Genomic DNA, 25,041 nt, shown 5'->3' with positions numbered 1-25,041 from the left:
GCCCAGCTAATTTTTTGTATTTTTAGTAGAGACGGGGTTTCACCATGTTGACCAGGATGGTCTTGATCTCTTGACCTCGTGATCCACCCACCTCGGCCTCCCAAAGTGCTGGGATTACAGGCTTGAGCCACTGCACCTGGCTTTAAGATTAATTTTATTTCTTTGTATTTCTTTCATTGTGGCTAGAAATTTAACATTACGTATGTGGGCCAGGTGTGGTGGCTCCCACCTGTAATCCCAGAAGGAGGGTGGCATGAACCCAGGAGTCTGAGACCAGCATTTGCAACACAGTGAGACCTTGTCTCTAAAATAATAAAAAGAATTACTTGGGAGGCTGAGGCGGGACAATTGCTTGAGCCTGGGAGGTCAAGACTTACAGTGAGTCATGATGGTGCCACTGCACTCCAGCCTGGGTGACAGAGTGAGACTGTCTCAAACAAAAAACAAACAAAAAAAGTAGCCAGGTGTGGTGGTGCGCACATGCGGTCCCAGGTACTTGGGAGGCTGAGGTGGAAGGATAGCTTGAGCCTGGGAGGTTGAGGCTGCAGTGAACCATGATTGTGCCATTATACTCCAGCTTGGGTGATGGTGAGACCTTGTCTTACACACACACACACACATACGCAAAACACAAAACAAATGAGGTTTGTGTTTGTGGCTTGAATTATAGTTCTATTGTACATAGGCAGTCTAGTTGAAGTTGTTCCTTGAACAGATAACGCTGGGGTCCAGAGATAAGCCTTGACTTAGCTTAGCGGATGGCACATTGTAAAGCACTGTCATTTGCAGTCCCCAGTCTCTCAGTACCCACCCCTCTCTGCCACACACACCCCTGGGAGCCCTGGGAGGGAACCAGGTGGACTCTCAGACCCCTGGGCTGCACACCTCAAGGGAAGTGTTCCAACGCTAAAGGAACCGCCTGTGTCTTTTGGGAGTGAAATAAAAACCTGACAATGGTGGGGTCATAGTCTCCAGTAGGTCACATTTTAAAAGCACTTTAGGCTCTGGAAACTTGGGGTTTGGGGAGAAGTGAGGAGAAAGCCGGGGAACCCTGAGGCTTCCTCCATTTATTCATATGCAGAATAATCCTGGTTAGTTTACCAAGTGCGCTGATCACTACCTGCAAAGCAGAGTCCCTCCAGCCTCCGGTGAGGCGGGGTAGAACCTGCCTGAGCCCGGGTGCAGGCCGGCAGCCTCTCCAGGGTTGTTTGACAAGTAAACAAGGACAAGTTTCAGTCCGATTGGCTTGATCCTGGAAGGAGGAGCGGGCAGTGGAGGGAGGGGAAACCAGGCACCAAAGCTAATTCCTTCATTTCATAATTTCATCTGGCGCCCCGCTTCAATCAACCTTCATTGTCAAGGCTTTAGGAGGCCGCTAGGAAAGGAGAGAGAGATACTGATCTCTCGGCCCCGGGGCAGCACTAATGGTGCTTGTCTAGACTCTGACAGGTGGAGCTGCTGGGCAGACTAAGGACCTGCTGGGGAAGTTTTCCTTGGCTTTCACGTGGCTTTGGCTGGGGAGCCCTGAGAAGGTGGCTGTCTCCTTTTTATTAAATCTGGCTTCCCATAAGGCAGTAGCTGGGAGAGAGTGATGGAGAGAAAGGCTAAGCGAAGGGTGAAGGAAAGTGGAGGAAGTCTGACTTGTCCCACTGGACTTCACCGCGGAGCTGCTGCAATCTCACGGGCTCGGCCCTTGCCCCGGGTGGACGGAAGTGCCTGCGGGGAGGCGGGTGTGGCTCCCCCGGGAGGTGACAGCCGGCGGGGCCCGGGTGGTGCGGGTCTGCTCCGGCTCCCCTCTCTAACCCGCGGCGTGGGACCAGCGCGTGCGTGCGTCCCGGAGCAGTTCGATGCGCTGGGCGGGGCCGGGGTGGTCATCCCCGCCCAGGTTCCAGGGGTGACTGTGCCTCTGACGTCAGACGGCTTCTGGGTCATTCCCTGGCACGGGGACTTTATTTTCATAACAGCATGAAGTGCCGTGGAACTGGATTAGGCGTGTCCTCTCCCCGACCCTCCCCCGCCCCTTGTCCCTCTGCTCACCCCTCGCTCGCTCCCTCCCTCCGGCGAGGGCCGCCTTTATAACTGCTCTGCCCACGAGGGCGGGATAGCTGCCCGAGGGATCCCCCAGCATTGAGGGGCTCACCTGCTGCCTTCTTGCGCGCGGGAAGCCGCACAAAGTACACGGCCAAAGCCTAGGCAGGCACTAGGGTAAGTGAGGCGCCAGAGCCCAGCGCGCGCGGGCCTCCGGATTTAAATCGCCTGGGGAGAGCGCGGCGTTGGGAGGGGTGGGGTAGAAGAGGAGAGAAATCCTGGTAATGGAATAGCGTTGGCTATGAGAAAAAAAATTCCCTAGGAAACAGTTCCTCTAGTTTAACAACTGAGGATTTTTTTTTTTTTCTTTGCGGGTTTCCCAGGCTAAGATAGAGTCGGAGAACAAAGAGATAATCAGGGTAATCGTGTCTGCTGGGACACATTCTACAAAGTTTGAGTAGGTGGAATCCAGCCAGGCAGAGGTGAGGAGCTCTGGGATTACTCTGAAGGAAAAGAATAGAGGGAGAAAGATCTCAAAGGACGCGAAGGGCCTGGGAGTGGAGGGGGAATGGGAAGCAAGAGGCAGGGGCAGGAGGAGGACACGGTGACAGATGCTTTTTTTTTTTTTTTGAGACGGAGTTTTGCTCTTGTAGCTCAGACTGGAGGGCAATGGCATAATCTCGGCTCACCGCAACCTCTGCCTCCCGGGTTCAAGCGACTCTCCTGCCTCAGTCTCCAGAGTAGACTGAGATTACACGCATGTGCCACCACGCCCGGTTAATTTTGTACTTTTAGTAGAGACGGGATTTCTTCATGTTGGCTAGACTGGTCTCGAACTGCCGACCTCAGGTGATCCGCCGGCCACAGCCTCCCAAAGTGCTGGGATTATAGGCGTGAGCCACCGCGCCCGGCGAACAGCTGCTTCTTTACCCAGATGCTGCAAAGAACCCTTCTGAGTTTGAGGATTTAGATCTAGAAGCCCATCCCTTTTCTCTTGATGTGTGTGGTGGTCAGTTCCACTGATATCCCTTGAGTTGCTCAGGAACTCGGGACAGATGGAAGTTGAATGCACTAAAAGCTCATCTTCCACCACCAACTCTGAAGATAGGACTTGGGAATAGCCTGATGCTATTCAGGATGCTCCCTTAAACATCCGTGGGAAAGGCTAGCACACAGCTCTAAACGTCCACGGGAAAGGCTGGCACATAGCTCTAAACGTCCACGGGAAAGGCTGGCACATAGCTCTAAGCGTCCACGGGAAAGGCTGGCACATAGCTCTAAGCGTCCACGGGAAAGGCTGGCACATAGCTTTAAGCGTCCACGGGAAAGGCTGGCACATAGCTCTAAACGTCCACGGGAAAGTCTAGCACATAGCTCTGAGCATCCACGGGAAAGGCTGGCACATAGCTCTAAGCGTCCACGGGAAAGGCTGGCACATAGCTCTAAGCGTCCACGGGAAAGGCTGGCACATAGCTCTAAGCGTCCACGGGAAAGGCTGGCACATAGCTTTAAGCGTCCACGGGAAAGGCTGGCACATAGCTCTAAGCGTCCACGGGAAAGGCTGGCACAGAGCTCTAAACGTCCACGGGAAAGTCTAGCACATAGCTCTGAGCATCCACGGGAAAGGCTAGCCAACAGCTGAAACCTGCTCGGAATCAAGGACTTTGAAGGACTTTTCATTCCTGACATCTTTCCAGGCTGATTGGCTCCTCAGAGGCTTGTGTAAACACCACACCTGTTGAAGGGTTCGGCCAATCAGCCACTGCCGAGGGTTCATTTTTGAAGGGGAACACTTGAGCCACTTCAGATACAATGTGGGCTAGGGACCACGGGAGGGGCGAGGGCAGAGGGTGGCACCCACCCTCCAGGTTTCCCTGCTGGTGTCTGCTAGGGAGGGAAGGAATGAGGGGAAGGAAGGGCTGGGAGAGGTGCCACCTGGGAGACCAGTGGCACCGCCAAGAGTGTGGTGAGTTGAGTGCTTCGAGGGCAGAATGGAATGAACAGAGAACCCTTTGGTTTCCTGGGAAGAGTGCTCAACCTTGAGTCAGGACGACTGATTTCTCCCCCAGCTCCGCTGGAACATGGAATTGTGATCCCCGAAGGGCCTGGGCCTGACTTCCCTATAGGGTGTTGTGGAGACCCCCAATTTCCTCTCTTGTATTTAGAGTCTAGCCCCTCTCTGTCTGCACACATCACCTGGGAGTCCTCTTTAGAACCTGCTTTTTTGTATTCTAGTCTTTAATGCTTATTTAAGACAACAGGGTATGAAGAACGATTTTGACGGTTTGATTTTATTCTTCTCATGCTGGGTCCACTGCTAAATAGCTTCATCTGGGGACTAAATAAGTATCTGTTAGTATTCTTTTTGAATTTAAGTCCTCAGATTAAGCTGAGGAATATATAGTAAACAATAAATTGAATACTATTTTTGCTTGAGGAGCCTTTGACTTCCCAAGTAGTTCAGGGTGTTTGTTTCTTCTTTGTTATTTTTATTGCACTGTGGTCAAAGTATATGGTCTGTACATTTCCTCCTCCTCCTCCTCCTCCTCCTCCTCCTCCTCCTCCTCCTCCTCCTCCTCCCTCTCCCCTCCTCCTCCTCCTCTCCTCCTCCTCCTTCTCCTTCTCCTCCTCCTCTTCCTCCTCCTCTCCTCCTCCTCCTCTCCTCCTCCTCCTCCTCTCCTCCTCCTCCTCCTTCTCCTTCTCCTCCTCCTCTTCCTCCTCCTCTCCTCCTCCTCCTCCTCCTCCTCCTCTCCTCCTCCTCCTCTCCTCCTCCTCCTCCTGCTCCTCCTCCTCCTCCTCCTCCTCCTCCTCCTCCTCCTCCTCCTTCTCCTTCTTCTACCTTTTGAGACAGGGCCTTGCTCTCTTGCTCTGCTTCCCAGGCTGGAGTGCAGTGGCACAGTCTTGGCTAACTGTAACCTTCACCTCCCAAGCTCAAGTGATCCTCCTGCCTCAGCCTCCTGGGACTACAGGCACCCACCACTACACTTGGCTAATTTTTAAATTTTTTGTAGAGATGCAGTTTTGCAGTGTTGCCTAGGCTGGTCTCAAACTCTTGGGCTCCAGCGATCTTCCTGCCTCCACTCCCCAAAGTGCTGGGGCTAAGGGGTAAGCCACCACACCCTGCCTTCAGCAGTTTTTGTTTTATGTGTTTTGGTGCTATATTAGTTGGGGCATGGAAGCTTACGATGGTTTTGTCTTCAGTGTAGAGCATCCCTAATTATTATAACACAAGCTTTTTGGTCCATATAATACCTTTCTGCTTTAATTACAATTTTGTATGATATTAAAACCTCAACTTCTGCTTATTTTACCTTGAACGACCTATCTAACTTTGTGTCCACACATAACACTTGTTAAATAAGTCTCTGTTAGTATTCTTTTTGAATTTATTTTAATTTCTTTCTATTCTTTTGCTTTTAACTCTTGTGTATCTTTTTGTTTTAGGTTAGGTTCTTCTAGGTATGATATAGTTTAGTCTTTTTTTTCCCCCAAAATAAAGCAGTTACCATTTGCATTTGTTATAATAATAATTACTTGTTATTGTCCTCTAATTTTAGGCCATGTGGTTTGCTTGTCCCCGTCTCCTCCCACATTAGACAGTATATATCATATTTGTAGATCTGCTAGACAACTGAGTAGATAGCAGCGCGATTCCCGGAGCTTCGAAAGATAAGCTTTAAGGAGAGGTGACTAGTTTAGGTTTGAACTCGTGGGATCCAATGCATGTTAACTACCGTCATGTATTGGAATAAGATATTTAAATGAAGGGGTCTTTGAGAGTTTTAAGATAGTATACCAGCAGAGGACGTCACTTTATTTTCTTATTTTCTGGAAATTTTATTTCTTAGAATTCTGGGCATAAGAGATTTAGAACCATCTGAGTCATGGTTCTAAAAAAAAAAAAAGTTTTTCAAAAAAAAAAAAGATTTAGAAACCTCATTCAAAATATTAAGCTTTATTTAAAAAAATGATTTTCAGTATTTCATTTTATATTTACATTAAGCAAATCTACATGCTTTGTTTAGAAGAAGAGGAAGATGGGAATAATCCCAGGGAACTGCCTGGAAGTGCAGAAATCACGATGAGCATTGCGGTTATACTTGTTTTGATCTGGCTGTGATGACTTATTTTCTCGGGTTATTACAAAGAAACCCAATTCAGTGATGTTATTCAGATGTTATTCATAAGGTATTACTTTGATTAATCACTTTTTTTTTTTGGAGATGGGGTCTCCCTCTGTCGCCCGGGCTGGAGTGCAATGGCGAGGTCTTGGCTCACTGCAATCTCCGCCTCCTGGGTTCGATGATTCTCCTGCCTCAGCCTCCCAAGTAGCTGGGATTATAGGCACCCGACACCATGCCCAGCAAATTTTGCATTTTTAGTAGAGATGGGGTTTCTCCATGTTGGTCAGTCTTTTCTCGAACTCCCGACCTCAGGTGAGCTGCCTGCTTCGGCCTCCCAAAGTGCTGGGATTACAGGCATGAGCCACCGCACCCAGCCGATTAATCACGTTTGTGTCATCAGAATTGGGATGGCTACCTGGAGCCAATCACGTTTGTGTCATCAGAATTGGGATAGGTGATCCTGGAGATTTCCTTGTAGATGCTTTGTATTTATAACTAATCCTTTATCAAGGGCAGAGGGATTTCTGTGGGATTTCTCCCTTAGAAGAACTCAGCCTGAGTAGAAATATGAGGATTAGGATCAGCTCATATTCATCTTCAAAAAAATGTTCCTCCCCATTACTCACACTTGCTAATAAATAACTTGCTTTGGGCAAATATTCAGCACTCAGTCTTAGTCCAAAGCATTTGCTCAGCAACTACTGTGTAGACTATAGAGTAGAGGGGATACCAACAAAGAGAAGATTTGCCCTATGTTCTTAAGAAGGTTATTATCTCATAGACATCTCAGCACTGGTATTAATATGTACTATATAACACAGAAATGCAAAACCTTGAGTGCCAAGAAATAGTTAATTGTAAAAACTATGAAGAGATCAACACATTTAGAGTGCAATAGGATTAAGTGCATGTGTGGTGGCTCACACCTGTAATCCTAGCACTTTGGGAGGCTGAGGTGGGAGGATCCCTTGAGCCCAGGCGTTTGAGACCAGCTTGGCCAACATAGCAAAACCCTGCCTCTACTAAAAATACAAAAAGTAGCCAGGTGTGGTGGCGCACTCTTGTAATTTAAGCTACTCAGGAGGTTGAGACCCAAGAATTGCTTGAACGTGGGAGACAAGGCTGCAGTGAGCTGAGATTGTGCCATTGCACTACAGCCTGGGCGAGAGATCAGGACTTTGTCTTAAAAAAAAAAAAAGCTATAGGATTAATAGTAATAATAATAATAATAATTGCCTGTAATCCCAGCATTTTGGGAGGCTGGCTGAGGCGGGCGGATCACGAGGTCAAGAGATTGAGACCATTCTAACCAACATCATGAAACCTGTCTCTACTTAAAATACAAGAATTAGCTGGGCATGGTGGTTCATGCCTGTAGTCCCAGCTACTGGGGAGGCTGAGGCAGGAGAATTGCTTGAACCCAGGAGGCGGAGGTTGCAGTGATTCAAGAACATGCCATTGCACTCCAGCCTGGTGACAGAGCAAGACTATATCTCAAAAACAAAACAAAACAAAAGGCCGGGCTCAGTGGCTCACGCCTGTAATCCCAGCACTTTGGAGGCTGAGGTGGGTTGATCACCAGAGGTTGGGAGTTCGAGACCAGCCTGACCAACATGGAGAAACCCCGTCTCTACTAAAAATACAAAAATTAGCTGGGCGTGGTGGCGGGCTCCTGTAATCCCAGCTACTCTGGAAGCTGAGATAAGAAGGAAGGAGAAGCTAGGTGGGAGGATCAGTTGGAGAAAGGCCCTTGAAGCTCAAATTGAGGTGGATCTGTCATGACAGGCAAAAAGGAGCAAATATGCTTTTTTTTTGGTTGAGAACAAGTCTCACTCTGTTACCCAGGCTGGAGCCCAGTGGCACGATCTCAGCTCACTGCAACCTCCGCCTCCTGTAAGCAATTCTTCTGCCTCAGCCTCCCGAGTAGCTGGGACTACAGGTGTGTGCCACCATGCCCAGCTAATTTTTGTATTTTTAGTAGAGATGGTTTCACCATCTCAGCCTCTCAAAGTACTGGGATTATAAGCGTGAGCTACTGAGCCTGGCCAGGCTTGCTTGTTCTGGAGACTTCTCAGCAAGGCAATGCTTGACTATAAGGCGGATTGAATGGAGAGAGTTGGGGTCAGGGGAAAAGCTCTAGAGATGAAGACAGCGATTTAGAAATTAAAAGGAGGGCTGAGTTATGATTGTGACTACTCATAAACAGCTATTCTTCTGACCGTGTGACACTGGACATGTACCTTTCTCTGAGTCAGGCTTCTCACCTATAACATGGGTTGTAGGAAATTAAATGAGATAATGGGTGTAAAGTATGTAAATGAGAGATATGTGTAAAAACATATAATGACACCATAGTGCCTGACTCATAATAAACTCAGGAGGTGACAGTGGCTGTCATTATTCATATTGATTATTACATCGTGACTGTTGTTATTACCACTGATTGAATGTAGCAATTCGAGAATAGAGAGAAAATGAAGGTAATTGAAAGTCACACATTTTCAGAGCTGGGCTGGTGTGAAGACACATTTTGACAGAATGAGAGAAATCTCTTAGGAAGGAAGACAAAATCAGTTTGTCTTCGCAAAGTTCAGGGTCTCAGGTGATTCATTCTCAGATACTCTGGGAAAGGCTGCATAGAATCAGCATGGGCAACCTTCCAGGCCTAGGCATGAGCAACTGTAGACACTTTTCCCATCTCTCTGGTTGTGAAGAGGAGTCTTGGGTCTGAAACCCAAGGTGGGAGACTCATCACATGTTGATGTTTGTCCCTGCACAGTGGTCAATGCTGTGTCCGTCAAGGCCACGTCCATGGTCAGCACTGCTCCGGGAGCCTCTGGCTTTGTCCTTCAGGTGGGCAGTCCCCTCATGTGCCTCTTCTTCAGGCCCTTCAACCTCACCTCCAGCCCTGGCTTTGAGTTTGGATAGGAGTTTGTGGCACATACTCTTAATGACAGGAGATGGGGCAAGAATGGGGGTGAGAGGTAGAAAGAAAGAGATCTGGAAGTCGTGTGCATGAAGCTCCCCAGATGGGTGAACGGTGGAGCTGAACATGAGCTCAGACCACCTAGTTCAGCAGCGTGTCCTGCATTTTATAGATGAGAGGAGGCTTTGAGAGGTCAGGTGACTTACGTCCACACAGCCTTGAAGCTGAAACCCCTTCTCCCTAAAGGGGAGGAGGAACAGAGGGCCTGGAGTTGAGCCCAATAAGTGACCTCCCCCTCATCCTCTCCTCCCTCTTCCTCTTGTCCTTATTCTTCCTTTCCCTCTCCCTTCCTCCCACTGCTTTTTCTTTTTTTTGAGACAGAGTCTCACTGTCACCCAGGCTGGGGTGCAGTGGTGTTATCTTGGCTCACTACAACCTCTGCCTCCTGGATTCAAGTGATTCTCATGCCTCAGTCTCCTGAATAGCTGGGATTACAGGTGTGTGCCACCACGCCTGGCTAATTTTTGTGTTTTTAGTAGAGACGGGATTTCACCATGTTGGCCAGGTTGGTCTTGAACTTCTGACCTCAAGTGATCTGCCCGCCTTGGCTTCCCAAATTGCTGGAATTATAGGTGTGAGCCACTGCACCCAGCTCCACTGGTTGATTAAGCCTTTCTTTCATGCCTAGACTCATTCCAAAAGGGTTTAAGACAGCACCAAGTGATTCCAGGGTCTCAGCTGTGGGCATCCTTTATTATTGGATGGCTGTGTGTTAACTGTTAGCAGCTGGAAGAAGTGAAGAGGGTCTCATCCTCATACTCAAAGTCCTTTGCTCATGCCCGAGGCCAGAGGCTACTCATGCTGAAACATTACCATCTTCCTCCGAAGTGCAGGGTTTAGTCACTGAGTACTGGGTGGAGCACATGTCTGCATCCCAGTTAACCCCTCCCTGCTTGCCAGGAAAACCTCAGGATCCATGCTCTCCTGGGAGCCACCTGCCGCCAATAAGATAGGAGCAGGGTTCAGACGTGGCTAGGTGCTCCTAATCTCAGACCCAAAGTGCAATTTTTGGCAACCCGCATGAGAAGGAGGGAGGGAGGAAGGGTGGGTAGAACTAAGGATAGCAGCCTGGGGGCTTGAGAGGAAACCAGGCACAGCCCACCCTACCCTGTCTCATGAGCAGCCCGTCCTGCTCATGACTCCCCGCTTACTTCCCACACTGGGCACCGTTCTCTTGCTGCCTCATCCTTTCTGGTTAGGCCTTTACTGAGCATCAGGTGCTAGGCAAGTGGCTGGGAGAGAAAACGTTTAATGACTCAGTCTCTGCCTGCACAGAGCCTTTGAGTCCAGAGGGAGACAGACTTACTGACAGGCTGGATTGTGTAAGAAGTGCTATGGGAGGAAAGGCTGAGAGAATTTATGGGATGCGTGTCTCATCAGACTTGGGCATTAAAAAACAAAGAAAAAAACCACCCTGGAGGAAAGGACCTCTACGTCAAGTGAAGGGGTGGGGTCCATTTGGTCTTTTTTTTTTTTGAGATGGAATTTCGCTCTTGTTGCCCAAGCTGGAGTACAATGGTGCCATCTCAGCTCACTGCAATCTCCACCTCCCGGAGGTTCAAGTGATTCTCCTGCCTCAGCCTCCCGAGTAGCTGGCATTACAGTTTGTGTGCCACACACCCGGCTAATTTTGTATTTTTATTAGAGATGTGGTTTCTCCATGTTGGTCAGGTTGGTCTTGAACTCCCGACCTCAGGTGATCTGCCCGCCTTGGCCTCCCAAAGTGCTGGGATTACAGGCGTGAGCCACTGTGCCTGGCGGTCTTTATAGGAGCAAGTTCTTTGTTGATGGGATTCTAGGTCTCCCTTCCCTTGACTTTGGTTACAAATAATGCCTGAACCACTGCAAGTCCCATTCTCTTTTCTCCTCACTGCTCCAGCCCTTGCCCCTCTCCCAGGCTGTTTCTCCTCACTGCTCCAGCCCTTGCCCCTCTCCCAGGCTGTTTCTCTCACTGCTCCAGCCCTTGCCCCTCTCCCAGGCTGTTTCTCCTCACTGCTCCAGCCCTTGCCCCTCTCCCAGGCTGTTTCTCTCACTGCTCCAGCCCTTGCCCCTCTCCCAGGCTGTTTCTCCTCACTGCTCCAGCCCTTGCCCCTCTCCCAGGCTGTTTCTCTCACTGCTCCAGCCCTTGCCCCTCTCCCAGGCTGTTTCTCTCACTGCTCCAGCCCTTGCCCCTCTCCCAGGCTGTTTCTCTCACTGCTCCAGCCCTTGCTCCTCTCCCAGGCTGTTTCTCTCACTGCTCCAGCCCTTGCCCCTCTCCCAGGCTGTTTCTCTCACTGCTCCAGCCCTTGCCCCTCTCCCAGGCTGTTTCTCTCACTGCTCCAGCCCTTGCCCCTCTCCCAGGCTGTTTCTCTACCTCTGGACAGTTCACGTTCCTAAATGCTGATCACTTCTCTTGTCCCTCTCAAACCCTGCTTTCTAGAAATCCTTTTCAGTTCTTCAGAACGCTGTCCTTCTCTTCCAGTGTCTTCCCCTCGCCTGGGTCATTCTGGGCAACCTGGCACCCTTTCAGTGCAGACTTGCTTCTTAATAACTCCAGTGAGTTTTATTTTCCTCTGACTAAATTCAAAGTACTCAGAACACTTGTTGGGCAATCCCTATCAGGCTATGGGAGGGGTGGGGGAGGCCAGCAGAGGTGGATTAAGAATGATAATTCCAAACTAATTAGTCATCCAGATTAAAAAAATTTACTAAGAAGGCTTTTTTTTTAAAAAAAAAGACAATTGTGAGAGAATTTGGAAATATGAATCCTAACTAGATAGTTGATAGTAAAGGATTCTTGTTAGTTATGAAAGCATGATTAAGAAGGAGTTTTGTTTTTCTTTTAGAGAAACATTCTAGGCTGGACATGGGGGCTCACGCCTGTAATCCCAGCACTTTGGGCGGCCGAGGGGCAAGGATCCTTTGAAGCCAGGAGTTCAAGACCAGCCTGGGCAACATAGCAAGACTCCATCTCTACAAAAAATAAAGATTAAAAAATTAGCCAGGTGTGGTGGCATACACCTATACTTTCAGCTTCTTGGCGGGGCTGAGGTCGGAAGTTAACTTGAGCCCAGAAGTCAAGGCTCCAGTGAGCCACAATCACACCACTGCACTCCACCCTGGATGACAGAGCGAGAACCTATCTGGAAAAGAAAGAAAAATACACGTACTATTTATAGATAAAATTATATGATGTTTGGGACTTGCATAAAAATAGGGAGTGGGGTAGGGAGTGCAGATGAAGCAAAAGCAGCCACACAGCCACACAACCTTTAAATGAAGTGATGGATAGATGAGACTCCATTATAAAACTTTCAATCATGACAACATTAGTAAGTTTTTTTTTAATTTTTTTAATTTTTTCAAAGATAGGGTTTCACCATATTGGTTAGGCTGGTCTCGAACTCCTGACCTCAGGTGATTCGCCCACCTCAGCCTCCCAAAGTGCTGGGATTACAGGCATGAGCCACCGCACCCGGCTTTAATTTTTAATTAAAAAAAAAAAAAAAAATAGAGACAGCGTCTCGCTCTGTCTCCCAGGCTGAACTGCAGTGATATGATTATAGCTCACTGCAGCCTTAAAATCCTGGGCTCAAGCAATTCTCCCACCTCAGCCTCTTGAATAGCTGGGACTACAAGTGTGCACCACTATACCTGGCTACTTAAAAATTTTTTATTTTGCTAGAGACAGTGGTCTCACCATCTTGCCCAGGCTGGTCTTGAACTCCTGGGCTCAAGCAATCAGCCCACTTCAGCCTCCCAAAGTGCTAGGATTAAAGGCATGTGCCACTGCACCTGGCCTATATGTTTTAAAGGCACTTCAAGAACTGTTTCTCTATCCTTCTTTCGTGACTGGGAGGTGGGAGGTGGAGGTGAAATTTGGGGAAATTGGTGTTTTCTTTTTTTTTGAGATGGTCTTGCTCTGTCACCCAGGCTGGAGTGCAGTGGTGCAATCTCAGTTCACTGTAACCTCCGTCTCCCAGGTTCAAGCCATTCTCCTGCCTCAACCTCTTGAGTAGCTTGGTTTACAGGCATGTGCCACTACGCCCAGCTAATTTTTGTATTTTTAGTAGAGATGGGGTTTCATCACATTGGCCAGGCTGGTCTTGAACTCCTGACCTTGTGATCCACCTGCCTTGGCCTCCCAAAGTGCTGGGATTACAGGCGTGAGCCACTGTTCCCGGCCGTTGTTTTCTTCTCTTCACATCCACTGCCATTGTTCTTGTTGGATCCTGGTCTGTGGGTGCTAGAAGGCCCCTCCCGCACAGCTACACAGGAAGGGAAGCCTGCAGGTTCTAGATGGGGTCTCTGCCTTAATGCTTGTCTGTCCAGTACCAGAACGGTCCTTGAGGCAAACACCTCACCAATCTCTGTCAAGATTTAGAGTCATCAGGTTTAAAGTCCTTCATTAACAATCAGGTAATTATGATAACAACTACCTGTCCACAAACAGCAATACCTTGATGGGTGGAGAAGGAGCAATTGGCAGGGAGGGGCAGGGAGAGTGAGAGAATAAAGGGAAGAGGGAAATGCCTTTCCTGTGAGACCACACCTTGTGATTAATCCGTCCCCCAGGTGTGGAGAGAGGAAGTGAAGTGCCCAGGGCCTGGGTTCCTTTCTGGAAGCCGCTGGATGAGACAGGGTCTTCCTCTTCCACATTCATGCTGTAGCCTGGGAGAGTCCTCATACCTCCCCTTACTCATGTCAAAGAGGAAGCCGCTGGATGAGACAGGGTCTTCCTCTTCCACATTCATGCTGTAGCCTGGGAGAGTCCTCATACCTCCCCTTACTCATGTCAAAGAGGGACATTTGTAGGAAGGCGGATCAGACTTGGGTGCTTGGATTGCAGGGGCTGCCTGTATCTGAACCTCATTTGCCTTTCTCTTCCTGTTTCTCATTCTGCACTGCCCTGCAGAGGTGAAGCATGACCCATTCTTTGTGTTCTGCTTGTGGTCGGAGATGGCTGTGGTGTAGATTCCAGGAAGGCAGAGTGTGCAGGTGACAGATCCACTGTGGGGAAGGCAGTGGCAGGCCCATGGCCATAGTGACAGGTGCCATCTGTCTCTCTCTTCTACTGTGGTAGGGAATGATTCTGTTTTCCCCTTTACCATTGAGTGCCTAAAGCAGTGAGCAGCACATAGTGATGCTTGGTAAATATTTGTTGAATGAATGACTATATAAAGTTGGCCGGGCACGGTGCCTCACGCCTGTAATCCCAGCACTTTGGAAGGCTGAGGCTGGTGGATCATGAGGTCAGGAGTTCAAGACCAGCCTAGCCAACATGGTGAAACCCCGTCTCTACCAGTAATACAGAAAAAAAAAATTAGCTGGACATGGTGGTGCATGCCTATAATTCCTGCTACTCAGGAGGCTGAGGCAGAAGAATTGCTTGAACCGGGACTCAAGAGGCAGAGGTTGCAGTGAGCCGAGATTGAGCCACTGCACTCCAGCACAGGCTACAGAGTGAGACTCTGTCTCCCTCACCAATAGATAAATAAATATGTAAATAAATAAAGTTAAGCTTGGAGAGGCAAATTTTATTAAAATTCAGGAAAATTGATTTAAGCTATATCTGGTCTCACCTTAACACACTATACTATTACTATAAGCTGTACCTGGTGTCATTTTAACACACTACACCAACACTATAATATTGCAATTATATTGTCACATGATATTCATATGCATCATACATATGTATGCATATGTATATAGTGCATATATATACATATATACATATATACAATCTTTTCCTACTTGCCATATGAATTAAATAATTTTGGTAAGATGACTATCTCTTCTAACAGAAAAAATAATGTTGTGTATTTTTTTTTGAGGTGAAGTCTTACTCTGTCTCCCAGACTGGAGTGCAGTGGCATAATCTCTGCTCACTGCACCTCTGCTTTGTGGGTTCAAGCAGTTCTCCTGCCTCAGCCTCCTGAGTAGCTGGGATTACAGGAGCACACTGCCACGCCTGGCTAATTTTTGTATTTTTAGTAGAGATGGGGTTTCGCCATGTTGGTCGGGCTGGTCTCAAACTCCTGACCTCAGGAAATCCGCCCGCCTCTGCCTCCCAAGAAGATTGCTTTTTTCCAAGCCTTTTTTTTGAGACGGAGTTTCGCTCTTGTGACCCAGGCTGGGGTGCAATGGCGCGATCTCGGCTCACCACAACCTCCATCTCCTGGGTTCAGGCAATTCTCCTGCCTCAGCCTCCCGAGTAGCTGGGACTACAGGCACGCGCCACCATGCCCAGCTAATTTTTGTATTTTTAGTAGAGACGGGGTTTCACCATGTTGACCAGGATGGTCTCTGTCTCTTGACCTCGTGATCCACCCGCCTCGGCCTCCCAAAGTGCTGGGATTACAGGTGTGAGCCACCGCGCCAGGGCCCCGAGCTGTTTTTTCTGCTCTGAGGAAAGAGACAGGATTCAGCCGATGCTTCGCACCTTTTCCTGCTTCCCAGCCCCAGTCCTGCCTCTTGTTTTGGATTTCTTGCTGCATCATCTCTGTCCCTCTTTAGGGCTGGAGGTGACCTCCAGGAGCCTTCCCTTCCTCTAACTCTGGCCTCTTTCCTGCCACACTGTAGTTCTCTTCTAGTCCATTCAAAACTTTTTACTGCCATGTGAACAATCCCATTGGGAAACGAAAAATTCAAGAAAAAAATTCCATGCCCCAAAAGCATGGAACACAACAAAAAGAATAGTGTAGAAGACACTTAAATAAGCATTAAAATAACCGAATGAAATTGTTGAGAAACTGGACTAGCCCTTCCCTTCCTTCTTTAAAAAAAAAAAAAAACAAAAAAAAACTGGACTGTCCCTACGTCTAGCCCTGTCGAATCTCAACATCTTGTTCCACACATTGACTTTGGAATTTTCAAGCCATGTGTTTTGAGGAAATGGGGACACTCCTTTCTCTTTTCCAGTTTCCCAATTTATCTTCCCACTTGTGTCCTGAATCCTGAGGATTTAGATTTCCTAGGGATACGGGCAAAGAGCTGGGTCTAAAATTCACACGGAGGTTGTAGAAGCGGAGAAAGAAGCATTTCTCCTGACAGATTAAGGACAGATACATGGGAAGTAAACCGTTATTCAGCCAGTGGATTCCTGATTATGAAGGGTTCACCACCTGGGATCTCCTATCCTCCTGGGGCTGAACTAGGAGAGTGGAACCAGGGTCATAAAGAGGCATCTGTGAGGGGAGGGGGAGGGAGAGAGAGAAAAAGAGGGAGAGAAAAGGAGAGAGAGAAGGATGTCCCAGATCGCATTTTAAGGGCAACTTGAGAGGAGGCACCTGGAGTACTTGGGAGCCTGGGTCCTGGTGCCAGACACCCTGGATTCAGGTCCTGGCTTTACCATTTCCTGGTTATGATGTTGGGCATGTAACTTGACTTCTCTCTGCCTCAGTTTTCTCATTTGTAAAATAGGGTTAATTTTACCTCATAGGGTTGCGATGAAATGAAAGGAATGTATAATAAAGTGATCAGAAGTAAAAGTTCAAGGCTAGGCGGGGTCACTCACACCTGTAATCCCAGCACTTTGGGAGGCCGAGGCGGGTCGATCACGGGGTCAAGAGATTGAGACCATCCTGGTCAACATGGTGAAACCCCATCTCTACTAAAAATACAAAAAAAATTAGCTGGGCATGGTGGTGCGTGCCTGTAATCCCAATTACTCAGGAGGCTGAGGGAGGAGAATTGCCTGAACCCAGGAGGCGGAGGTTGCAGTGAGCCGAGATCGCGCCATTGCACTCCAGCCTGGGTAACAAGAGCGAAACTCCGTCTCAAAAAAAAAAAAAAAAAAAATTAAAAATTAGCCAGGTGTGGTGGCGAAGGCCTATAGTCCCAGCTACCCAGGAGGCTGAGGTCGGGGGAGAATGACTTGAGCCTGGGAGGTATCAGTTGCAGCTGAGTCGAGATCATGCCACTGCACTCCAGCCTGGGTAACAGAGTGAGACTCTGTCCCTCTCACCCAAAAAGAAGTAAAAATTGGAGCCATACTAAAAATGAACATGTTAGCTATGAATGCTGTTTTTTTCCGGATTAGCTGCTGTTTATGTGCCATCCAGGACTTTCCTCTTTATAGTAGCCAATTTACAGCTGGTTATGACAGGCAAGATGCCTTCCATCACTTTTCGGAGTTAGTGGGTCTTTACAAATCTTAAGGAGGTGCCGGGCACGGTGACTCAAGCCTGTAATCCCAGCACTTTGGGAGGCCGAGGAGGGTGGATCACGAGGTCAAGAGATTGAGACCATCCTGGTCAACATGGTGAAACCCCGTCTCTACTAAAAATACAAAAAATTAGCTGGGCACGGTGGCACGTGCCTGTAATCCTAACTACTCAGGAGGCTGAGGCAGGATAATTGCTTGAACCCAGGAGGTGGATGTTGCAGTGAGCCAAGATCGTGCCATTGCACACCAGCCTGGGTAACAAGAGCGAAACTCCATCTCAAAAAAAAAACCCAAAAAAACAAATCTTAAGGTGGGGGGGGGGCAGAATCATTCTAATATGAGACCAGAGAGCCAAGGAAGGGGACCCAGCCACTGGCTCAGAAGGGAATGCTTGGCCTTCTGTAGAAAAATCTACCATCCTGATAACTCCTCTTATCCATGAGAGAATAGGATGCTTACAAATGATAACTGCTGGATCAGGCCCAAAGACAGAGGCTGCTAAATTATGATTAAAGTGTTAACTTCAAGCTTAGATAGTTCCATGTTCACTAATTGCTAAGAAAACAGTAGCAAAAAATATCAGGCACCCTGGCAGGTTATTTGTAATATGTACATATAGGTATTTCAAGAGACAGCGTCTTGCTTTGTTGCCCAGGCTGAGGTGCAGTGATGTGATCATAGCTCACTGATCTTGAACTCCTGGGCGCAAGCGATCTTCCCACCTCAGACTTTTGAGTCGCTGGGACTACAGATGCGTGCCACCATGCCTGGCTAATTTTTTTTATATAAAGATGGAGTCTTGCTATGTTGTCCAGTCTGGTCTCAAATTTCTGAGAACGAATGATCCTCCTGCCTTGGCCTCTCAAAGTGCTGGGATTATAGCCATGAGCCAACATGCCCGGTCCTGTGAATTTTTTTGCAATTAGGCTCCAAAATACCTCTTCAGAGTGTTAGGTTCTCTGGCTTTAAGGTAAATATTAATATAGTTAATTCTGGGGGAAGGGACATATGAGATTTCTTCCTGTTCCTCATCAGGTTTTAGAATTTACTACGGGAGGTAGGGGACAGTTAGTAGCTTTACTTAGTGTAGTAAGTTCAAAGGCAAAACTCTGGCGAAATATGCAAGACTGGTTTCCTCATCCTTTTTTAGTCTTCTGTGTCTAAGGACTGCGTCAGGAGATTCACCACCTTCTCCCCACCCCAACATTGCTTTTCTGCAGGTCCAGAATGTCTGCAATAGCCCCCGATGGTTGCCGCAACAACCTGAACCCCAGGTACTACAGACTCTGTGATAAGGCTGGAGCCTGGGGCATCGTCCTGGAGACAGTGGCTGCAGCCGGGGTTGTGACCTCGGTGGCCTTCATGCTTGCTCTCCTGATCCTCATTGGCAAGGTGCAGGACTCCAACAAGCGAAAGATGCTCCCTACTCAGTTTCTCTTCCTCCTGGGTGTGTTGGGCGTCTTTGGCCTCACCTTCGCCTTCATCATCAGACTGGACGGGAGCACGGGGCCCACACGCTTCTTCCTCTTTGGGATCCTCTTTTCCATCTGCTTCTCCTGCCTCCTAGCCCATGCTCTCAATCTGACCAAGCTCGTCCGTGGGAGGAAGCCCCTGTCCCTGCTGGTGATCCTGGGTCTGGCCGTGGGCTTCAGCCTGGTCCAGGATGTGATCGCTATTGAATACGTGGTCCTGACCATGAATCGGACCAACGTCAATGTCTTTTCTGAGCTTTCCGCTCCTTATCGCAATGAAGACTTTGTCCTCCTGCTCATTTACGTCCTCTTCTTGATGGCGCTGACCTTCCTCACGTCCTCCTTCACCTTCTGTGGTTCCTTCGCCGGCTGGAAGAGACACGGGGCCCACATCTACCTCACCACGCTCCTCTCCGCGGGCATCTGGGTGGCCTGGATCACTCTGCTCCTGCTTCCTGCCTTTGACCGCCAGTGGGATGACACCATCCTCAGCTCTGCCTTGGCTGCCAACGGCTGGGTGTTCCTGTTGGCTTATGTCAGTCCCGAGTTCTGGCTGCTCACAAAGCAACAAAACCCCATGGATTACCCTGTTGATGATGCTTTCTGTAAACCCCAACTCATGAAGAAGAGCTATGGTGTGGAGAACAGAGCCTACTCTCAAGAGGAAATCACTCAAGGTACGGACGCAGCCTGGCTAGGCAGAGAATCCCTTGTAGAACGGTGGGGGAGAATCACAGGATATTATAACTGTAAGGAACGTGCAAGAGTTTCCAGATTATACCCCTGATAGAATAAAGTTCCTGAAGGCTCAGCTCTTGCTTAAAATCATCCAACCTGCCAGAGACAAGTAGAACCAGAAGCAGGCCTCTGGAGTCTTGATCGAGTACTTTGTACACTTGGCGTAGGCAGGGGAGAGCCCTCCTCACCTCCCCCTTCTTGTGATATGATTTCCAGTGGGGCAGAACACCTCAGAGGTTTCTGTGTATCAAAATAAGATGGAGCAAAGAAATGGAAAAGGGAGAACGAGACAAATTCCCAGTAATAAGTAGGTGAGGTTGTGTTTTTTTGCAAAAGAGAACGGGACATTCCTTCCAGAAATATGTAGATTTCAGTGCCTAAATCCAAGCCAATATTTCCTGCACGGATCACAGAGCGGAGAAGGGGGAACGCCCTTTTATCCCAAACCCGCAGGAAATCTGCATCAAAGCAGGAAGGATGCTGGTTTAGTGTCAAGAACCACATTTTCGTGTGTGTGTTTCTGGGCTCACGGGAAGGAACACATCATATTGGACATACAAGGATCAAATGGTTCAGGCCGGGCACGGTGGCTTAGGCCTGTAATCCCAGCACTCTGGGAGGCTGCGGAGGGAGGATTGCTTAAGCCCAGAAGTTTGAGACCAACCTGGGCAAAATAACAACAGCAACAAAAAGAATCAAATGATTTTGCTCGTCTGGAGTTTTGAGAAGCCAGGTGTTCTCATGTTGTTTTCATAAGCAAAAGAGGCTAAACTCATGGCCAGAAAGTGCCCCTGCTCGCAGGGACCTATTCATTGGTCTCCAGGATTTACACTGACCTTTAAGTCTAATCATAGGAGGTGTGTGGTTTGAGGACAGGAATGAGGAACCTCCAGCCTATGTTTTTAGCTCCAGCTAAAAATAGGTCTTTCCTCTGCTCTTAGGTCTGAGGTGTGGAACTTCCTGGTGCTTCTCACCTTAGCTGTGGTCTCTGTCTAGGGCCCTTGGAAGTCTGAAGGGAAGGGAGGGAGGGGGTGCAGGGGATGGAAGGGAGGAGGGGAGGAGGGGGTGGAGGGGATGAGGGGAGGAGGGGGTGGAGAGGTATACGGGAGGAGAGGAGGAAGGGGTGGAGGGGAGGAGGAGAGGAGGAGGTAGAGGGGAGGAGGGGAGGAGGGGGTGGAGGGGATGAGGGGAGGAGGGGAGGAGGGGGTATTTTACCACCCAGTCCCTCCTGTCCGTTTCTATGGCTTCACGCCATCACCTCACTCCTGGACACTCTATTCTCATTCACTGACGAGTCTTCCTTTCTGCCTTCATTTTATGGGCCACTGTCAGCTTTCTCCCTTAAAACACGTCTCTGGCCTCCGTGCTTTGCTGCTTGCTTTCCTCCCTGGCTCCCCTGATCTATCCCATCTCATAAATCCTTCCTGATCCCTGCCGCAGTTGGAACCAACAAACTCTGAAGCGTCACTCTCAGTCCAGACGAGCCAAGTCCCGGTGCTTTCCTGCCTGTGCCTGAGCTCCAGATGTGTCTGTCCTCTGCCTGGCGTGGCCATCTCCCCCTTCTGCCCTTCTCCAGGGTCAGGCATTCCGCAGCCTCCCCTGGTAATCGCTCCGCCCTGTGCATCTACGGGACTGTGAATTGCTCTTATCGGGGTCTGTCTTATTGCATCGGTATTTATGTCTCCAGCGTCGGCTGCAAGGAGGGATCATTCTGGTTAATGCTTGGGTGTTTCACAATCTCTTACATAAAGATGTTTAAGTGTTTGTTCAGCAACTTGGGCAGGGAAATTCGATGGGAAATAAATGAATTCTTTGAATTGCATTCATGACAATTGCATAGTTTATCCTTCTGTTCCCAAGTCTCTGATTTTCTCCCAATACACAGAAAACAGTTGCTCATCAATCCTGCCTCTTCCCAAAGAAAACGATACAAATATATACATATTTTCCTTGTCAGGCAGTTAAGGAAATAGGTAACTCCCCAGCGAGATTCACTCTAGGTACACCTCTGGCCAGATCTGTATCTGAAAAGACTGGTTTCAGATGTGCTTTTGAAGTGGTCCTCGGATGAGGTGGGGCTCTGGTGAATTTCTGAAAAGTCATCGTAGTTGCTCATTCATTCAACCCACATCGTGTTTGCTTTGTGCCTGGTTCTAGGCTTCAGGACCTAGTCTCTCCCTCCAAGAAACTTAAGGTTTGCTGGAGATACAGGCAATTAAATGGGCAAGGTGTCACACTGTGATACGTGATGCAACGGGGTGAACACAGGTGGGAGCCTCAATGCTTTAATTTTTTCTCTCCCTCTGTTTCAGGTTTTGAAGAGACAGGGGACACACTCTATGCCCCCTATGCCACACATTTTCAGCTGCAGGTAATTGATGTTTTTCTCCTTCTTCATCAATGGCATAATGATGTTACCATTCTGATGATCCCTAGATGGCCACTTGAAGGAATGATGGGTCTTCTTTCCTATAATCAGCCTCATGGGGTTAGGGGGGCAAGAGTGAGTGCTTGGCATGGCGAGACTTGGGGGTGGAGGTGTTGGGAGAAGGGGAAGGGAATGAAGGGTTAGGGGGGCAAGCGTGAGTGCTTGGCATAGCGAGGACTTGGTGGTGGGGTGTTGGGAGAAGGGAATGACATTCCTGCCCAGACTGGAGATCTGTTGAAATGGCTGGAAACTGGAGTGGGTTTCACCATATGGTTTTTCCTTTTCAGAGTCGGCCTCCCCAAAAGGAATTCTCCATCCCCCGGGCCCACACTCGGTCGAGCCCTTACAATGACTATGAAGGAAGGAAAGAGGGCAGCTAACTCTGTCCTGAAGAGTAGGACGAACGCAGTCGGGTGGCAGACCCAGCGGGAGCTCAAAGTGATGTGGGCGAAATCTTGAGTCTTCTGAGAAAACCGTACAAAACGCTACAGGAACAGCTGACCTCCCTCCCAGCCTCAGCCAGGATTTTTCCGTGCTGCGGCTGATGTGGGCTAAGAAGGCTCCAGTTCCTAGCGGCACTCGTTTTTTTGTTTTTTCGGTCTCATCCTTAGGATACTTCTTTAAGTGGGAGTCTCAGGCAACCCTTACTCTTTTTGTTTGGTTTTTGAAACAAGCTCTGGCTCTGTCACGCAGGCTGGAGTGCCGTGGTGCCGTCACAGCCCACTGCAGCCTCGGCCTCCTGTGCTCAAGCAGTCCTCCCATCTCTGCCTCCCAAAGTGCTGGGACTGCAGGCGTGAGCCACAGCTCCCAGCCTAGACCCTTACTCTTGCTGTTACTTTCCATGGACTAAAGGTCTGGTCATCTGAGTGCACACGGGCTCATGCGCCTCTAACTTACAGTGGGTTTTGTGAGGATTGCTTGGCCCAGAGGAGACCTGCACATCTGAGCAAGAACAGCAAAGTCCTGTCTCTCAGCCCACTGGCCTGAGTCTACACTGAAAGCCAACTTGCTGGCACCCCCTACTCCCCAACCCTTTTTGCCTGGGTAGGAGAGGCTAAAGATCACCTAAGTTTACTCACCTCTCTGATGCTGCTTCATGTCGGGCCTCAGCAGCTCCCCAGCACCAATTCACAGGTCAACCCTCTCTATTTGCACCGTCCCCAAACTCACTGTCAATTCCCAGACCTAATCTCCCTGTACGCTCTGCCAGGAGTTCTTTCAGACCGCACCAGCACGGGCCCAGCTGCTCCTTGTCAGGAGAATTTGCAGATGAGTCTCACTCTAAACTCTTGGCACGGATTCTTCTCCCAGCTCCTTCACCCCAGCCTCTGTAAACAGATTTACTGTATTCACGGCTGCATTCTGGAACTGGGCATGGTCTCCTAATGGAGGAGTGTTCATTGTGTAATAAGTTATTCACCTGGATATGCAATAAAGATGTGCTGGCCACTCCTTCTCGGGGGCGGCAGCAGTGACCGGCAGTGGGCATTAGATGCTGGGGGAGAGAACTGCTCCAGGGGATTCACTTTGGAGCTGAAATTCAAGGTTCACTTCCTTTGCGTTTGTACTTAACCCCTCTCCATGTGTCTCTCCTTCGGTTGCCTCTAAAACAAGTGTGTTTCCCCTAATTTTTGAGGCTGTCAATGGTGAGAGAGCCAGGATCGTCACCGGGCCTGAGGCTTAACTCCACGAAGGACGAGGAGCGGCAACCTTGGAATGGGGTTTGGCAGCCCAGGAAAGGCAGGGAGGAGACCTCAAAGCCAGTTTCATGTTTCACCCAAGGTCTAGCTATGGGAGAGGACAAATCCACCTCCTCTATTTGACTTAGTTCACAAGTGTCTCTCAGCAAAGACGTGATACCTAACCATGATAATTGACTTAATCCAAGAAACAGCTCTGTAGGGCACAGCAATAAGAAATCTCTCTTTGGTTATGGAAAAAAAAAAAAAAATCCCTCTGTGTAGAAACTGAATGACATGTAAAAATGTGTAGCTAAGTCAGGGAGTTGCCTCCTAAAAGCCTGACGCTCTGCTTCTCATCAAAAGGAACCACCAGAGTGGGACAGTGCTGAGGGCGTCAGAGGTGAATGGATGATGTGCTGAGTTGGGGATGTTCATGTGCCACAGAGGTTTGGTTGGTAGGCTTTGCACTAAGATTAGCCAAGCTTTTTAACAAAAAGGGGGAAGGACACATAGTGACACAGATCCTTCTGGTCTTTCCCAGGAGGTGTGACCTAATGAGGTTTGTTGTGAGAAAAAAGCAATGTGGTTTCACATGTATTATCTGTCACAGGCGAGGGACTCAAGAAATGCATATTCTCTCCCCCTCTTTTCTTTCTTTCTTTCTTTCTTTCTTTCTTTCTTTCTTTCTTTCTTTCTTCTTTTTCTTTCTTTCTTTTTCTTTGTTTCTTTTTTTGAGATACGGTCTTGCTCTGTTGCCCAGGCTGGAGTGCCATGGCGCGATCTCAGCTCACTGCAACCTCTGCCTCTTGGGTTCAAGTGATTCTCCTGCCTCAGCCTCCTGAGTAGCTGGGATTACAGGCATGTGCCACCGTGTCCAGCTAATTTTTGTATTTTTAATAGAGACGAGGTTTTACCAAGTTAGCCAGGCTAGTCTGGAACGTATGACCTCAAGTGATCTGCCCGCCTTGGCCTCCCAAAGTGCTGGGATTACAGGTGGGAACCACCGTGCCCAGCTTCCCTTCCCTCTTCTTTCCTTCACTGATCTTCATCCTACCACCCAAGCAACAGGGGAGGAGTGAAAGATAAAATCACAGAATTCTCTGTATCGGCTTTCTTTTTTAGCTTTTTTTTTGAGACAGGGTCTAGCTCTGTGGCCCAGGCTGGAGTGCAGTGGTGCAATCACAGCTCCCTGCAGCCTCAATCTCCTGCGCGCGAGTGTCCTCTCACCTTAGTCTCTTGAGTAGCTGGGACCACAGACATGTACCACCACACTCGGCTAATTTTATTTTTTCAGAGATCATGTGTGGTTTAATTGTGGGAGGGCAAGGAACACAGGGTGTCAAGAACAGCAATTTCACCAAATTTGTGTAAAAATGAAACAGGATCTACGCATGGGTCTTCACACGGATAGTCACAGTAAGTTTTAAAATCTGA

General features: G+C 48.7%; 1 protein-coding gene across 1 annotated transcript; it reads left to right on the top strand.

The window, feature by feature from the left end:
- The first annotated feature begins 2,100 nt into the window (after positions 1 to 2,100).
- Positions 2,101 to 23,406, top strand: GPRC5A (G protein-coupled receptor class C group 5 member A). The gene is made up of 4 exons (XM_017975818.4): positions 2,101 to 2,205; positions 18,508 to 19,436; positions 21,810 to 21,868; positions 22,213 to 23,406. Exons 2-4 carry the CDS (start codon positions 18,515 to 18,517, stop codon positions 22,303 to 22,305), a joined length of 1,074 nt encoding a protein of 357 aa, XP_017831307.1. The 5' UTR covers positions 2,101 to 2,205; positions 18,508 to 18,514; the 3' UTR covers positions 22,306 to 23,406.
- Positions 23,407 to 25,041: the final 1,635 nt, after the last annotated feature.

This window comes from Callithrix jacchus, chromosome 9 (genome assembly GCF_049354715.1).
Source record: "Callithrix jacchus isolate 240 chromosome 9, calJac240_pri, whole genome shotgun sequence".
NCBI lineage: Eukaryota > Metazoa > Chordata > Mammalia > Primates > Cebidae > Callithrix > Callithrix jacchus.
This window is presented reverse-complemented; position numbering and strand designations above follow the sequence as displayed.